The following is an 18,446-nucleotide window of genomic DNA, read 5'->3' as shown; positions in this document are numbered from 1 at the left end:
AAAACCAACAAATTTGATAATAGCCATATTTTAGTTTTTAATTCATAGATACATGTTTTAGTGCATATATGACAATTGTTTTACTAGTGATTTTTTTTTAGCTCCATCCTTAAGTTCCCTTACAAATGCAAATACAAATTTTATTTAAAGTCGGTTTGTACAAAACAAGTATAGCATTAGAGATGTATCGCTATTGACCGACATACTATATAAACCTACATATAACAAATAGACAATTGAACATCACATTAAATTTACATTATATAAACAAACAGTTTATGATATTATCATGCGATAAAGTTGAAAAAATGCAAATTTGTAAAATTTGAACTAAGCTTCTTTTTAATGATATTATCATGCGAAAACAGCAAAGAATGAATCTTTTCAAACTGTTCTTACAGTTGTACTCATCGCTTGAAACACATGTTTTCACCGTTCCAGATACGCAAATAAACGAAGTTCAAAAATTGCAAATTTGTAAAATTTTGAACTTAGTTTCCTTTTGATGATATTATCATGCGAAAACAGCAAAGCATGAATCTTTTGAAACTGTTCTTACCGTTGTATTCATCGCTTGAAACACATGTTTTCACCGTTCCAGATACGCAAATAAACAAAGTTCAGAAATTGCAAATTTGTAAAATTTGAACTTAGTTTCCTTTTGATGATATTATCATGCGGAAACAGCAAAGCATGAATCTTTTGAAACTGTTCTTACCGTTGTATTCATCGCTTGAAACACATGTTTTCACCGTTCCAGATACGCAAATAAACAAAGTTCAGAAATTGCAAATTTGTAAAACTTGAATTTAGTTTCTTTTTGATGATATTATGATGCGAAAACAGCAAAACATGAATCTTTGCAAACTGTTCTAACAGTTGTAGTCATCGCTTGAAACACATGTTTTCACCGTTCTGGATACGATAATAAACAAAGTGCAACAATTGCAAATTTGTAAAATTTGAACTTAGCTGCCATTTGATAATATTATCATGCGAAAACAGCAAAACATGAATCTTTTCAAACTGTTCTTACCGTTGTACTCATCGCTTGAAACACATGTTTTCATCGTTCCAGATACGCAAATAAACAAAGTTCAACAATTGCAAATTTGTAAAATTTAAACTTAGCTTCTTTTTGATGATCTAATATGATGCGTAAACAGCAAAGCATGAATCTTTTCAAACTGTTCTTACCGTTGTACCCATCGCTTAAAACACATCTTTTCACCGTTCCAGATACGCAAATAAACAAAGTTCAAAAATTGCAAATTTGTAAAATTTGAACTAAGCTTCTTTTGGATGATATTATGAAGTCAAAACAGGAAAGCATGGCTCTTTTCAAACTGTTCTTACCGTTGTACTCATCGCTTGAAACACATGTTTTTACCGTTCCAGTTATCAAATAAACAAAGTTCAACAATTGCAAATTTGTTAAATTCAAACTTAGCTTCTTTTTCATGATATTATGACGCGAAAACAGCAAAGATTGAATCTTTTTTAAACTGTTCTTGCCGTTTTACTCATCGCATGAAACTCATCTTTTCACCGTTCCAAATACGCAAATAAACAAAGTTAAAAAAATTGCAAATTTGTTAAATTTGAACTTAGCTTCTTTTTGATGATTTTTTTAATGCGAAAACAGCAAAGCATGAATCTTTTCAAACTGTTCTTACCGTTGTACCCATCGCTTGAAACACATGTTTTCACCGTTCCAAATACGCAAATGAACAAAGTTAAAAAATTGCAAGTTTGTAAAATTTGATCTAAGCTTCTTTTTGATGGTATTATGATGCGAAAACAGCAAAGCATGAATCTTTTCAAACTGTTCTTACCGTTGTACTCAACGCTTGAAACACATCTTTTCACCGTTCCAGATACGCAAATAAACAAAGTTGAAAAATTGCAAATTTGTAAAATTTGAACTTAGCTTCTTTTTGATGATATTATGATGCGAAAAGAGCACAGCATGAATCTTTTCAAACTGTTCTTACCGTTGTAATTATCGCTTGAAACTCATCTTTTCAGCGTTCCAAATACGCAAATAAACAAAGTTCAAGAATTGCAAATTTTTAAAATTTGAACTTCGCATCTTTTTGATGATATTATAATGCGAAAACAGCAAAGCAGGAATCTTTTCAAACTGTTTCTACCTTTGTACTCATCGCTTGAAACACATGTTTTCACCGTTCCAGATACGCAAATAAACAAAGTTCAAAAATTGCAAATTTGTTAAATTTAAACTTAGCTTCTGTTTGATGATATTACGATGCGAAAACAGCAAGGCATGAATCTTTTAAAACTGTTCTTGCCGTTGTTCTCATCGCTTGAAACGCATGTCTTCACCGTTCCAAATACGCAAATGAACAATGTTAAAAAATTGCAAGTTTGTAAAATTTGAACTAAGCTTCTTTTTGATGATGCGAAAACAGCAAAGCATGAATCTTTTCAAACTGTTCTTACCGTTGTACTCATCGCTTGAAGCACATCTTTTCACCGTTTCAGATACGCAAATAAACAAAATTTAAAAATTACAAATTTGCTAAATTTGAACTTAGCTTATTTTTTGATGATATTATGATGCGATAACAGCAAAGCATGAATCTGTTCAAAGTGTTCTTACCGTTGTACCCATCGCTTAAAACACATGTTTTCACCGTTCCAGATACGCAAATGAACAAAGTTAAAAAATTGCAAGTTTGTAAAATTTGAACTTAGCATCTTTTTGATGATATTATCATGCGAAAACAGCAAAGAATGAATCTTTTTCAAACGGTTCTTGCCGTAATACTCATCACTTGAAACTCATCTTTTCACCGTTCCAAATACGCAAATAAACAAAGTTCAAAAATTGCAAATTTGTAAAATCTGAACTTAGCTTCTTCTTGATGATATAATATGATGCGAAAACAGCAAAGCATGAATCTTTTCAAACTGTTCTTAACGTTGTACTCATCGCTTGAAACACATGTCTTCACCGTTCCAGATACGCAAATAAACAAAGTTCAAAAATTGCAAATTTGTAAAATTTGAACTAAGCTTCTTTTTGATGATATATGATGCGTAAACAGCAAAGCATGAATCTTTTCAAACTGTTCTTACCGTTGTACCCATCGCTTAAAACACATGTTTTCACCGTTCCAGATACGCAAATGAACAAAGTTCAAAAATTGCAAATATGTAAATTTGAAATAAGCTTTATTTTTGATTATATTATGATTCGAAAACAGCAAAGCATGAATCTTTTCAAACTGTTCTTACCGTTGTAATCATCGCTTGAAACACATGTTTTCACCGTTCCAGATACGCAAATAAACAAATTTCAAAAATTGATAAATTTGTAAATTTGAACTTAGCTTCTTTTTTGATGATATTATGATGCGAACAGCAAAGCATGAATCATCTCAAACTGTTCTTTCCGTTGTACTCATCGCTTGAAACACATGATTTCACCGTTCCAGATACGCAAATAAACAAAGCTCAAAAATTGCAAATTTGTAAAATTGAACTTAGCTTGTTTTTGATGATATTATAATGCGAAAACAGCAAATCATGAATCTTTTCAAACTGTTCTTACCGTTGTACTCATCGCTTGAAACACATGTTATCACCGTTCCAGATACGCAAATAAACAAAGTTCAACAATTGCACATTTGTTAAATTTGAACTTAGCACGTTTTTGATGATATTATCATGCGAAAACAGCAAAGCATGAATCTTTTCAAAGTGTTCTTACCATTGTACTCATCGCTTGAACCACATGTTTTCACCGTTCCAGATATGCAAATAAACAAAGTTCAAAAATTGCAAATTTGTAAAATTTTAACTTAGCTTCTTTTTGGATGATATTATGATGCGAAAACAGCAAAGCATAAATCTTTTCAAACTGTTCGTACCGTTGTAATCATCGCTTGAAACACATGTTTTCACCGTTCCAGATACGCAAATAAACAAAGTTCAAATTTTGCAAATTTGTTAAATTTAAACTTAGCTTGTTTTTGATGATATTATCATGCGAAAACAGCAAATTATGAATCTTTTCAAACTGTTCTTGCCGTTTTACTCATCGCTTGAACCACATGTTTTCATCGTTCTAGATACGCAAATTAACAATGTTGAAAAATTGCAAATTTGTAAAATTTGAACTTAGCTCCTTTTTGATGATATTATCATGCGAAAACATCAAAGCATGAATCTTTTCAAACTGTTCTTACCGTTGTACTCATCGCTTGAAACACATGTTTTCACCATTGCAGATACGCAAATAAACAAAGTTCAAAAATTGCAAATTTGTAAAATTTTAACTTAGCTTCTTTTTGATGATATTTTGATGCGAAAACAGCAAAGCATGAATCTTTTCAAACTGTTCTTACCGTTGTACTCATCGCTTGAAACACATGTCATCACCGTTCCAGAAACACACAAATAAACAAAGTTCAAAAATTACAAATTTGTAAAATTTGATCTTAGCTTCTTTTTGATGATATTATGATGCTAAAACAGCAAAGCATAAATCTTTTCAAACTGTTCTTACCATTGTACTCATCGCTTGAAACACATGTTTTCACCGTTCAAGATACGCAAATAATCAAAGTTCAAAAATTGCAAATTTGTAAAATTTGAACTAAGCTTTTTTGTAATGATATTATCATGCGAAAACAGCAAAGCATGAAACTTTTCAAACTGTTCTAACCGTTGTTATTCGTTAAATATTAATTATAATGGTTCCGTTGTAAAGAATAACTTCCAAAGTTTCTAACAATGTAAAAATATGGTATTGCAGGGTCAGAGTCAGCCTGAAAATCGCGGTCAAAGTCGGTCAATTTTAAGCGTTTTTTTTACACACAAAAATGCCTTAGAAAACCCGGAAAATGTAAAGTAGTTATAAAAATATTATTATTTATTCAATATTAATAATAATGGTACCTTTGTAAAGAGAATACCTTAACGTTTCTAACGATGTAAAAATATTGTGTGTCGGTATCAGATTCTGGCTTTGAATCGCGGCCAAAGTTCACCGATCGATACCGTATTTTTTTACACAAAACAAGGTCTTGAGGAAAACCCGGAAAAGATAAAAGGGTTTAAAAGCATAATTTTTCCAACCGACCATACATTATTTGGTACCATTGTAATAGTGTTCCTCCATCGCTTGTAAATATGTAAAAATATATTGTGACAATTGCATAAAATTACTGCTAATTGCGACCGAAGTTGGTGTATATTTTGATATTGTAATGAGTTTATAATTAGCATATAATTTATATAATGAGACAAAGTACGTTGCACGGATTGCATCAAATTAAAGGTCAAATTCCGATTGTTTTACAATTTTTTTTTGCTATTTTATAAATATGTCAAGAACGTGCACTTAACAAAAAACGATATTTCTTTATTTAATTCAGAATTTTGCAAAAGTAAAGCGCTTTATATGTAAAAATGTTTTATTATTTCTTTCTGGTTGAGTAAAAAAACAAAAAAAACAACAATGTATAACATATAATATTTGTACATAATTCATAAAAAGAAATATAATGATACACGTGATGTTTTATAAATTTGTTAAATGCGCGTGCCATTGAACGATGAGTTAAGCGAGAGATGGTTGTATGGTTGTATAGAAAGTTGTCTCGAATGAGTTGCTTTTCGGTGGGTAAATTATCAACAAAACAATATCATCCACTATTATTCTATATTATTCAATTTACTTAAATAAATCATAAATAAACTATTTTAATAGATCCAGCGAAAAAATATATTAATAATTTGTTAAAATAAGGAAAATACGTGTGCTTTTTTGTCTTCATATGAAGTGCTTTTCGGTTGGTATATTGCCGATATATCTAATTTTGGGCATTAATACATCATAATAAACAAGATGCAGTATATTTATACATGAAATATAACCATTTATAACTAATTAAACCCGTTTACACATATTATAAAAGGATTTACTAGAAACGAAAACCTTGGATTATTTGTTCAATATACTTAGTATAAGAATAATTTCTTGTGAACGCATCTCCTCCTCCGATTTTCATTCAAACCCATGTACATTCTTCAGAGCGACATGCAGTTGTGCGTTAATGCGGGAAGTTATATATTGCCTATTATTTAGGAAGTTATGGCCCTTGTAATATTTGCCTCTATTAACCCCAATTGTACAGGAATCTGTCGGACTAATTCCTCATACAGAGGCTATATACGCATATGTATAGTTAATTCATGATAACAATTCACTGTCTCAGTAAAACAGCTATAACCGTCATATACTGAATGTATATTAAAAAAAATCATTTATGGAATGCATGTATGTTTCCTAATTAATAAAGAACACAATAATTTGAGAATGTTATTTTGATCAAGGCAATTTAAAAACACGCTTGTAAGTGATAATGCTATACTATTATATCATAAAAATATCCATGTAAATGTTTGGGAAATACGATCATCTTCTAAACGCATCTAGAATATCATAACAATACTACAGAATTTTAATACCATGTTATTTTTTTAAAGATCGATTGTGTATATTTGTAAATACTTATATTGAATTATATACAGTTTAATCCGTATCAATTCGCCATTTCACGCATGTTTCTGTTTCTGGATTTCTTTTCATGTGCATTGTTTAGCCGTGCAAAGTACGGTGTGCCATACCACTTATAATGAGATTTGAGCCATGAATACACTTTATCTAAAATGAATACACAATATCCTTATCAGTTAATTCATTGTAAACTGGTAATCACTCACCTAGCTGCCGATAGGATCTTCCCCAGAAATGAGATACACGGTAGATTCGCTGCAGCCAATACACAACTCATAGTGAAACATCTTTGTTATTGAAAAAAACACACCATAGAAACGTCATTATAACCATCATGTTTCTTGATATTATTTGTTCTATCGCCCGTAATGAAAGGATGACGAGATTATTAATGGTACTATCCGACTTCCGTACTTTGATAATACTTCTTAGGATTTTCAAATAATTTTTTTGAGTCCCCCCCCCCCTCCCGAAAGCAATATTGTTAAACCGACCTTAATCAATATAATATTGCTTTAAAAGAAATTTGATGACGTTCCTAAAATATGCAAAAGTAATGTTTTCAAAATCAGATGTGAGCTGTAATTGTCGTCGAAGTTAGTATAAGTTGTAGTGCTAGTCGCTTTCAACATTGCAAACATATTACTTTTGCATACTTTTGGAGCATCATAAAATCCCCTTTACAGCAGTATTATTTAAATGAAGTTCCATTTACAAATATTGCTTTTATGACCCCTTTTATTTTCCCCAATTTTTGGTAAACATAATTGGGCATCAGCGATCATAGAACTTTTACTAACTATGGACGCTAACAATAGTGGTAATCTGATACTGTAAAACAATAATATTGCATATTTTAGAAACTTTAGAGGATACCCTTTACAACGTTACCGTTATATCGAATAAATAATGCTTTTATAGTCACTTTTATCACATCCGGGCTTTACTGGAAACACTGTCATTATAAAAAAGATATAAATATACAACAACTTCGGTCGCAATAAGCAGTAATAATATGCTAAAGGATAAGATAAGATAAGATTTAGTTTGAGTCGGCACGAGTTAAACAACAAACATAAGCTCAAACAGCTTGTACAGCCGACTATAAAACATGATGAATAAGGAATAACAAGTGTATAAAAGCAGAAAGACTGGAAACAATTTGTACTTCAATTAAAAGGCAAATTTACATAAAATATATAGCATTATATTACAACATCAGATATGGTACTCTTAAAAAGTTTAGATTTGTTTGCATTAAAAGTCAGATAATTTTTAAGCGAAAGAATAAAATATCCACTAGACACAGCATGCAGAGCATACAAAACATATCAAGCATACAGAGCATATATAGCTTGCAGAGCATACAAAGCGTACGGAGCGTACAAAACACCCAAAATATACAAAGCGTAAGGCACTGAAGTATACAAGCATACAGGGCATACATAGCATACAACGCAAACAAAGCACACAAAGCATACCAAGCATACAGAATAAACAAGGCATACACAGCACACAAAATATACCAAGCAAACAAGGCATATAAAGTATATAGAGCACACAAAACATGCAAAGCACACAAAGTATACAAAGCAAAAAAAGGAATATAAAGTATATAAAGCACACAAACACATGCAAAGCACACAAAGCATACAGAGCACACAAAGCATATAAAGCATACAGAGCCTACAAAGCATACAGAGCATGCACAGCACACAAAGCAAACAAAGCTAAGAAAAGTACTAGCAGCATATAACATTTAAGTAGAACTTTGGAACTAAATCAAGTACACAAAGTAAAACTTCAAAACTAAATGGTGTGATGCTCCCTTGCTGTGGAAATCCCGTTCAATCTACAGCTGTTGCGCTTACATATGTTTCCATTCCATGAACTAATTAAAGTTTTAAATTGCGAAAAAACTGTACATTTTCTAAAGTTTTCCGGTAGGGAGTTCCACAGCGAGGGGGCAGCATATCTAAACGAATTTTTACCACATGTTGATGTGCGTATCTGTGGTATCTGTAAATTATTGGTGTATCTAAAATTTATGGTTGACTGTCTCTTAACAACTAAATCATTTAAAAAAGGTGGAGAAATTTCATTTATGATTTTAAATGTTTCAATAGCCATTTATCTTACACGTCTTATTTGCAGGGATGGAAGGTCTACCCTACGTAAAAGATCATTGTATGGAGTGCTATAGTCGTTGTATATAAAACGAATTTCCCTTCTTACATAATGCTTGTATATGCGTATCAAAATTAAGTTTATAGTTTATGTCAATACCAAGTAGTTCAACCACTTTTTTGCAAGTAATATCTGCATCACCTATCTTAAATGAGTTTTTTTTTACTAGAAGTTGATTTGCCTATTGCAAAAGATTGGAATTTGTCAGGGTTAGCTTGCATTTTGTTAAAGTTAAACCAATCAATAAGAATGTTGCTTTCATGTTGTAAGACACTTATAAGTTCATCAAAGTTTGTTGTATAAAATGAAAGAGCATTATCATCTGCATAATTACAAATGGTAGATTTGCTTATAAAATAAAAAATATCATTAATAAAATCGTTTAACAGCAGGGGCCCCAGGATAGACCCCTGGGGTACTCCCTTTGTTATACTGGCCCATGTACTAACTGTATCTCCTATTTTAATTTGCTGTTTTGTGTTAGAAAGGTAAGACTGGAGGAGTCTGGTGGATGCAGGCTCTGACATACCATATGCTGACAGTTTTGACAGTTGTATATCATGCGGCAGGCAATCGAAGGCCTTGGACAGGTCCATGATAATTGCTGCAGCGTAATGGTTTCTATCCAGAGCCTGCCTCCATTCCTCCAGAAGTTTTATTAAGGTGTTTTGACAGTCATGTCCCTTCCTAAAAGCACATAAAAATTTATTTAAAATTGTATCAAAATGAGAGTTTAGTTGTTTAGCAATTACTTTCTCAAATTTTTTAGAGGGCATGGGTAAAACACTTACTGGTCTATAGTTAGATTTGCAGAAAGGGTCATTTTTCTTGTATAAAGGTGTGACTTGTGCCATTTTGAGTTTATCTGGAAAAGTACTTGTGCCAATAAAAATGTTTACAAGATTTGTTAGAGGCTCAGTTAAAGCCGGTTTACTAATTTTTAAAAGCTTAGCTAATAATGTGTCCACTCCAGTGGCTTTCTTTACATTTAGCATATTGCTGCTATACTCACAATATATTTTTTATATATTTAGAAACGGTGGAGGAATACCAATACAACGGTACAAATAATGTATGGTCGGTTGGAAAATGTTGCTTTTAAACCCCCTCATATCGTTTCCGGGTTTTCCGCAAGACATTGTTTTGTGTAAAAAAAATACGGTATCGATCGGTGAACTTTGGCCGCGATTCAAAGCCAGAATCTGATACCGACAAACAATATTTTTACATCGTTAAAAACGTTAGGGATCATCTTTACAAATATACCATTATAATTAACATCGAATAAATAAAAATGTTTTTATAACCACTTTTACCTTTTCCGTGTTCTCCTTTAGACATGTTTGTGTGGAAAAAAACTTAAAATAGGCCGACTTTAATCGCGATTTACAGGCTGACTCTGACCATGCCATGCAATATTTTTACATTGTTAGAAACTTTGGAGGTACCATTATAATTAATATCGGCCGAATAATAATGCATTATAACCATTTTTACCTTTTCCGGGTTTTACCTAAAAGTTTTACCTATAAGTTTTACGGGTTTTCCGGACATTTCCGGGTTTTAATACCTGCCCTTATGTATTCCCTATAATGTAACCTTTATGTTGCCGGTAAGTCCATTTCCGGTAAAACAGAACGCTAGGGCAGACGAAGGAGAAGGACGAAGCAATTGTATTGTTATCTGTCATTTCTTTCAGTTATGGGCGATCGAAAAAGGGTGTGCATTGTTGGCTCAGGAAACTGGTAATGTTTTATATGTTGCATCGAGACAATTTATGTTGAACCCGTTTGCCTAACATTTGTATTGAAGCATGGCGAGGGTATTTGGGTCACTGTCACTGTGGAAATACACAAATGTATCTAAATTATAACGGGTGCCTGTTAACTCGTACCTAAGTCAACACGTACCATGGTCAACCGGTAAAAAATTAGGTCAAATCATATATGTTGTTTGGTCAAGGCGTAGCTACCCAAAGTCAGCTCCTTCGTTCCCAATATGTAGAAATATACAGTGAGGTCGTCAGTTCCGAAAAGTCGCCAGTTCCAAAACAAATCGAAATTAATTTAACATTTACAAAAAAAACTTAACACTTTTAACTTAACAAATTATTCAGTCATGAACAATAACATTTGATGTTTTTTCCCCTCAAAAACCGGAAGTAAACGAACAACTCTAAACAGTCACCATCAATGAAACGCTCACAGACGTTTTTTTCAAATGGCGCGAATACTCTGTCTGCGGGCATGGTGTTGCGTGAGAAAGAAACGATTATTTTCCTTATCCATTGTCAAAGGTAAGTGATCGTGGTATCGATTTGAAGGATATTAATCACAGAATCAGAAAACAACTTCTTGTGTACATTTACAGTTGAACTGTTGATTAAAACATGTGAAACAGACAGTCTGGTACAGATGTCAGTTTCGAAACACCCGTTTCGCGTAACGGGGGTTGTCTAAAATGTATTTATTGACTTTCACATAGCTTTTTAAACAGGTCAGAGTAACTGACATTTGAATTATTAGCGTATATTAAAGTACACGGACAGTTTGAATTGCATAAAAAGCTTGATTTTTTTATTTTATTTGAAATTAAATGATAGTTAAAACTGACGAAATGCTGAATCATATATATGTGTTCATTATTATTAAAGTGTGCACAGACAGGTGATTGGAGGCGGGCTTTAGTGCATAGCGGGACCTCTCATCCAAACGTCACGTCATTGGCGTCCAAAGTCTTCTCGTATTCCACAGTCCGAGGTACATTTACTAGAATGACTAGTTTTTATGCCCCCGGATCAAATGATCGGGGGTATATTGTGTTTGGCCTGTCTGTCTGTCTGTCATTCCGTCTGTCATTCTGTCCCAAAACTTTAACCTTGGTAATAACTTTTGCAGTATTGAAGATAGCAACTTGATATTTGGCATGCATGTGTATCTCATGGAGCTGCACATTTTGAGTGGTGAAAGATCAAGGTCATCCATCCTTCAAGGTCAAAGGTCAATTTATGGCTTCAAAGCGGCGCAATAGGGGGCATTTATGTTTCTGACAAACACATCTCTTGTTAGCTCATCTATTTTTTGAAAAAAATTTATGAGCTATTGTCATCACCTCGGCGTCGGCGTCGGCGTCCGGTTAAGTTTTACGTTTAGGTCCACTTTTCTCAGAAAGTATCAATGCTATTGCATTCAAACTTGGTACACTTACTTACTATCATGAGGGGACTGGGCAGGCAAAGTTAGATAACTCTGGCGTGCATTTTGACTGAATTATGTGCCCTTTTTATACTTAGAAAATTAAAAAGTTTGGTTAAGTTTTGCGTTAAGGTCCACTTTTTTCAGAAAGTATCAATGCTATTGCATTCAAACTTGGTACACTTACTTACTATCATGAGGGGACTGGGCAGGTAAAGTTACATAACTCTGGCGTGCATTTTGACAGAATTATGTGCCCTTTTTATACTTAGAAAATTGAAAATTTTGGTTAAGTTTTGTGTTTAGGTCCATTTTATTCCTTAAGTATCAAAGCTATGGCTTTCATACTTGCAACACTTACTAACCATCATAAGTGGACTGTGCAGGCAAAGTAATATAATTCTGACTGGCATTTTGACAGAATTATGTGCCCTTTTTATACTTAGAAAATTGAAAATTTGGTTATGTTTTGTGTTTAGGTCCACTTTATTCCTACAGTATCAAAGCTATTGCTTTCATACTTGCAACACTTATTAACTATCGTAAGGGGACTGTGCAGGCAAAGTTATGTAACTCTGACTGGCATTTGGACGGAATTATGGGCCCTTTATACTTAGAAAATTGAAAGTTTGGTTAAGTTTTGTGTTTTGGTCCACTTTACCCCTAAAGTATCATAGATATTGCTTTCATACTTGGAACACTCGCAAACTATCATAAGGGTACAGTAAAGGGACAAGTTGCATAACTCTGGATGTCATTTTTACGGAATTATGGCCCTTTTTTGACTTAGTAACTTTGAATATATGGTTAAATTTTGTGTTTCGATCCACTTTACTTCTAAAGTATCAAGGCTATTGCTTTCAAACTTCAAATACTTTCATGCTATCATGAGGTTACTGTACCTGGCAAGTTGAATTTTACCTTGACCTTTGAATGAGCTTGACTCTCAAGGTCAAATTATTAAATTTTGCTAAAATTGCCATAACTTCTTTATTTATGATTAGATTTGATTGATACTTTGACAAAACAACTCTTACCTGACATACCACAATAAACTCCACCCAAACCATCACCCGTGCCCCCCCCCACTCCCCCCCCCACTTCTCCCCCCCCCCCCCCCCCCGAATCCCCCCCCTATTTTTTTTTTTTTTTTTTTTTATATTATCTCACAACCACCACACCCTCACACTATACCCCCCCCACCCCACCCCCTCCCCAATTTTTTTTTTGTTTAAACGGTTAAAAAACAAAACTATTTATTTTGCTTATTTTATGTTTGAAATACGGTCCAACCATCGCACCCAAGAATCCCCCCCCAACCCCCCAACCCCCCACCCGAATCCCCCCCCCCCCCCCCCCCCCCCCAAATTTTTTTCTTCTTTTTTTTTTTTTTTTTTTTTTTTTTTTAAGATCATCTCACAAATAACCACCACACCCTCACACTATACTCCCCCCCCCCCCCCCCACCTCACCCCCCCCCCATTTTTTTTTTTAAACGGTTACAAAAACACAAATATTTATTTTTATTATTTTATGTTTGAAATACCGTCCAACCATCGCACCCAAGAATCCATACCCCCCGACCCCCCACCCCCCCTTCCCGATTTTTTTTTCCCCTTTTTTTGGCATTTTTGGAAGATAATGTAATAAATTTCCACACCCCCACACAATGCACCCCTCTTCACTCCACCCCTCTCTCCTTTGTGATTGAAAATGAGAGTCCCTTCACCTATAAAAAGAAAATAGATGAGCGGTCTGCACCCGTAAGGCGGTGCTCTTGTTTCACATTTCTTTAAGCTTTCTAACTTTAATATATGCTCTTTAACAATAGTAGACACACTGCAAAATTCATCATAGATTGATAGACGGTTTTGTATTGGGATTGTAGTTATATTCCAATATTATGTAAGTTTATCTTTGAAACCTATACAAAAAACTATACCATATAAATGTGTTAATATTACAAAGGCGTGCGGGACAGGCAATTGGAGACAGGACCTCAAGAAAAAGAATACAAGCACAAAACCAGAAAAGAAGAGGAAACAACCAGAGCCAAGTTCAAAAAGAGGGAAAAGGCCTATAATCAAAAAGCTAAAAACATCACACCAGAAAGACAAAGTTCCTATGGACAAAAAAGACAATGACAGTCCCAAAGCATTTTGTAAAGCATGCCATATGACTTGGGAAGAAGACCATGAACTGGATCTGGAACGTGTGTGGGTTCAGTGCGACAAGTGTGATGGCTGGGTTCATTCTGAGTGTTTATCATACTCATTGGAAGAAGACGAGCCTTTCTTTTGTCCTGATTGCCTGTAGATACACATTTATTTCATCAGGTCTGAAAATTATGGTTAATGAATATTTGTATTATACATGCCACATGAAAGTCATTCATAAGATGACATTTGAAGCCATCTCAATAACTTTTAATACTTACTTGGTGTCTTTCGTAAGAATTCTCCCGCAGTGGGGATCAAACACGTGTCATAAGAACATAGTAACAAAAATAAATTACTTGTAACCCTTTGCCCTTGACCTTGAACGTAAGGTCCATGTTAAGGTTTCAAAATCTGCATTATAGTTTCGAAAAGCGTTTTTTGGGGCATATGTCTTACTATGGAGACAGCTTTTGTTCATGTGTATGTATGTCATCTTCGTTTAATCAGCAGATAGAATTCTTTAATCTTCAGCCCGACATGGAAACGCCTTCAACATCGGGTATCATCAGTGGAACAAACGTCCATGAGAACAGGACTACAGACTGTTACCCTACCCCCAACATTACAACTTTTGACTCAAACAAAATGACACTGAAGAACTCTGTAATCAAAGGTTACCATGTGTTTAAGATTAGACCATTAATCACTAGTCCACCAACATAGTTGATTGTTGACAGAGAATATAGTAATAAAAAGGATCCAAATGCATGTTTGGTATGGTTGCGGTATGGTTGCCAACGTTGGAAACATTTCCTAAAAGTTTCCATGATACAGTTACAGATGAGAAGCGCCAGCTGACATTATCAGATGTAGCAGGCCTCCCAATAGGACATGTTCCTAAAATCTTGTCAAATTTCTTTTCTTCAATTATGAACGAGGGTGGAACCATAACAGCAGAGGTAATGGGGGAGTCAGTGCCAAGTTTTCCACCATGGCCAGCCCCAAATGAAGAAGGGGGTGGTGTTGTGCTACCTTGTTATTATGTGATAAATCACTCTGATATCAAGGCTAGCTTTAGCAAGCTGTGTTTGCTTTTGGAAAAATCACCCGAAGTTCCTGCTATGGATCTGTCAATTGAAACCACACCAAAAGCATAAATTAAAATGCATGGGTGATTTTTGCTTGCCTACTATTATTTATAAAATACAGTTTGTTTCGTGGTCATAATATTAGGTCATATGCCCAACTGTGTAATTGTGATCAAAATTTTATCTGAATTACTAGCATGAGCCTCTTTTTATGTCCCCCACTATAGTAGTGGGGGACATCTTGTTTTTTCCCTGTCTGTTGGTTGGTTGGTCTGTTGGTTGGTTGGTTTGCGCCAACTTTAACATTTTGCAATAACTTTTGCTATATTGAATATAGCAACTTGATATTTGGCATGCATGTGTATCTCATGGAACTGCACATTTTGAGTGGTGAAAGGTCAAGGTCATCCTTCAAGGTCAGAGGTTAAATAAATGTGGCCCAAATCGCTTATTTTATGAATACTTTTGAAATATTGAAGATAGCAACTTGATATTTGGCATGCATGTGTATCTCATGGAGCTGCACAATTTGAGTGGTGAAAGTTCAAGGTCATCATTCAAGGTCAGAGGTCAAATATATGTGGCCCAAATCGCTTATTTTATGAATACTTTTGCAATATTGAAGATAGCAACTTGATATTTGGCATGCATGTGTATCTCATGGAGCTGCACATTTTGAGTGGTGAAAGGTCAAGGTCATCCTTCAAGGTCAAATATATGGGTCAAAATTGCTCATGTAATGTCACTTCTGCAATATTGAAGCTAGCAATTTTATATTTGAAATGCATGTGTATCTCATGGAGCTGCACATTTTGAGTGGTGAAGGGTCAAGGTCAAGGTCATCCTTCAAGGTCAAACGTCATATAGAGGGACATTGTGTTTCACAAACGCATCTTGTTACTTTTATTTTTTTTATTTTTTTTTATTTTGGTGCTCACTTGAAACTTAACCAATATATTAAGGGTTATCATGTAAGATTCTATGCAAATTCCAATAACTCTGACCAGTATTTTCGCCAAATGATGTCCCCTTTTGAAGTTGGAAAATTCTTTATTGACATGGAACCAAATAGTCCAAGGAGAGCTCTTGTTTCACAACATGAATGTTATTTATTTATTGTTCATTGCCAATGGTACCAGAAAGTTCCATTTCTTTCAGGTCTGTACAGAACAACTCATTAAATGACCATTTCATGAGAAAACCGGGGAATTGTGCATCTGCATAAATTGCATTATGTTATCTAGGATCAGCCTGTGCAGTCCACACAGGCTTAATCCATTACCCTTTCTTTGTATTTTCTTTTTTAAGAATCTATTTTTTAAACTGAAACATTCATCACATAACAGCCTGTGTGGACTGCAGTTGCACAGGCTAATCTGAGATATCAATATATGCACTGCACTGGGATTTCTCTTGAAAGGGCCCCTTTGTTTTTGTTTTCTTTATTTTTGTTTTCTTTATTGTTATTGTTATTACACGTTCTGTGATTTATACATACCAATCAGGTTATGTTGCTGATATTTAAAGAATAATAAATAAACGATTTAGACAGTTAAAGTTTGTTTTGAGACAACCCCTGTAATGAATATGCACTTGCTGTCACGTGATTCGCTATTGGAGAATATTAACCGGAAATGGAGAAATTGTACGATCGAGGAAAACCATAAACACACATTTATATTTAGAAACTTCATGTAAATCAAGGTGAGCACAGGATCGAGGTTGAAATTATCTGACAAAATCCCTAAATTCGAAATCTTTGTCGGTTGCTGTTTTAAAGTATACATTGATAATTTTGTTAGTGATTCGGAACTGACGACCTCACTGTAATAACGTACGATTCGCTCATATTGAGCGTCGCCTGGCACAGTTTCGTTCAGTTACACAAAATGACCATGCCCTAATTCGGCACCATTTTTGTTTTGCCTCTGTTTGAAATTGATACTTAAGCGACATCCGTTGACATCATACAATAACAGATTGTATTTTTTGCACAATTTACTATCGTTGTTGTTGTTATATGGACAAATTCAAAGGTATTGCTGATTCAAAGGTAAGATATGGTTTATTGGTTTGCAATTGATGCATTTTTATGTATTTTACTTAATGTAAAAAAAAATTTACACTACACTTAATGTTTAGCTTGGCTGTTTTCGGAGAAAAACCAAGGTATTGTCAAAGCCAGCTCGTCCTCGCCGTTCGGTGTCTGCCATAAAACCTTAAAATTGGCTCAAAAATCAAAGTGCTTCCACCTACAACTTTGAAACTTCATATGTAGCTGCAACTTGATGAGTTTTACACGCCACACCCATTTTTAGGTCACTAGGTCCAAGGTCAAGGTCACTGTGACCTCTAATATAAAACTGACAAGCTTTCATTTATTCAAAACCCACAGCCGAGCATTGGCACCGGCTATGCGGTGCTCTTGTCTTTGCAAATAAGACCGTGGGAAAATGCATCAGTTTCGTCTGCAAAAGCTCACTATTTTTATTCAACGGTTATGTGACAAAATGAATACATTGTCTATCCGAAATAACGTCGGCCTGGATTTTTCCAATAATAATTTGAAAATCCGGAAATTATTTTAATAATGCTGCTAATTTGCATAATTTCCATATTGAAAGTTGAAATCCCACGAGCTATTTTAGAAAAAGTTTTAAGGCTAAAGTTAACTTAACTGAATTATTCATTTATTGCATGAATGTTCTGAATGAATTGTACGTGTATATATGGTATCTGAAAATTTTTGCCCCCTATTTTTTCCTTATTTTTTAAAGATCATCTAAAAAATAACCAAACCCCCACATTATACCCCCCTCTCAACCCCCCCCCCCCCCAACCCCCCAAAAAAAGAGTTAAAAAAACACCAGCACAAATGTTTATTTATTAACCAGGTTTTCCGAAGGAAAAAACTGGTTATTAGATTGGCGAATGCGGGCGGGCTGGCGGGCGGGCGGAACAAGCTTGTCCGGGCCATAACTATGTCGTTCATTGTCAGATTTTAAAATCATTTGGCACATTTGTTCACCATCATTGGACGGTGTGTCGCGCGAAAGAATAACATAGATATCTCCAAGGTCAAGGTCACACTTTGAGTTCAAAGGTCAAAAATGGCTATAAATGAGCTTGTCCTGGCCATAACTATGTCATTCATTGCGAGATTTTAAAATCATTTGGCACATTTGTTCACCATCATGGGACGGTGTGTCGCACGAAAGAATCACGTCAATATCTCCAATGTCAAGGTCGCCACAACTAAAAATAGATT

General features: G+C 34.4%; 1 protein-coding gene across 2 annotated transcripts in view; it reads left to right on the top strand.

Moving 5' to 3' along the window:
• The first annotated feature begins 10,316 nt into the window (after positions 1-10,316).
• The window catches only part of LOC127860242 (glycerol-3-phosphate dehydrogenase [NAD(+)], cytoplasmic-like), a 45,050-nt gene continuing 36,920 nt past the window's right edge, over positions 10,317-18,446 (top strand). For both annotated transcript variants that reach the window (XM_052398178.1, XM_052398177.1), the window contains exon 1: positions 10,317-10,482. In XM_052398178.1, coding sequence (XP_052254138.1) covers positions 10,439-10,482 — 44 coding nt within the window. In that variant the 5' untranslated portion in view covers positions 10,317-10,438. The remainder of the gene's footprint in view (positions 10,483-18,446) is intronic.

This window comes from Dreissena polymorpha, chromosome 15 (assembly GCF_020536995.1).
Source record: "Dreissena polymorpha isolate Duluth1 chromosome 15, UMN_Dpol_1.0, whole genome shotgun sequence".
NCBI lineage: Eukaryota > Metazoa > Mollusca > Bivalvia > Myida > Dreissenidae > Dreissena > Dreissena polymorpha.
Note: the sequence above shows the minus strand (reverse complement) of the source record. Positions and strands in the feature narration are given on the sequence as shown.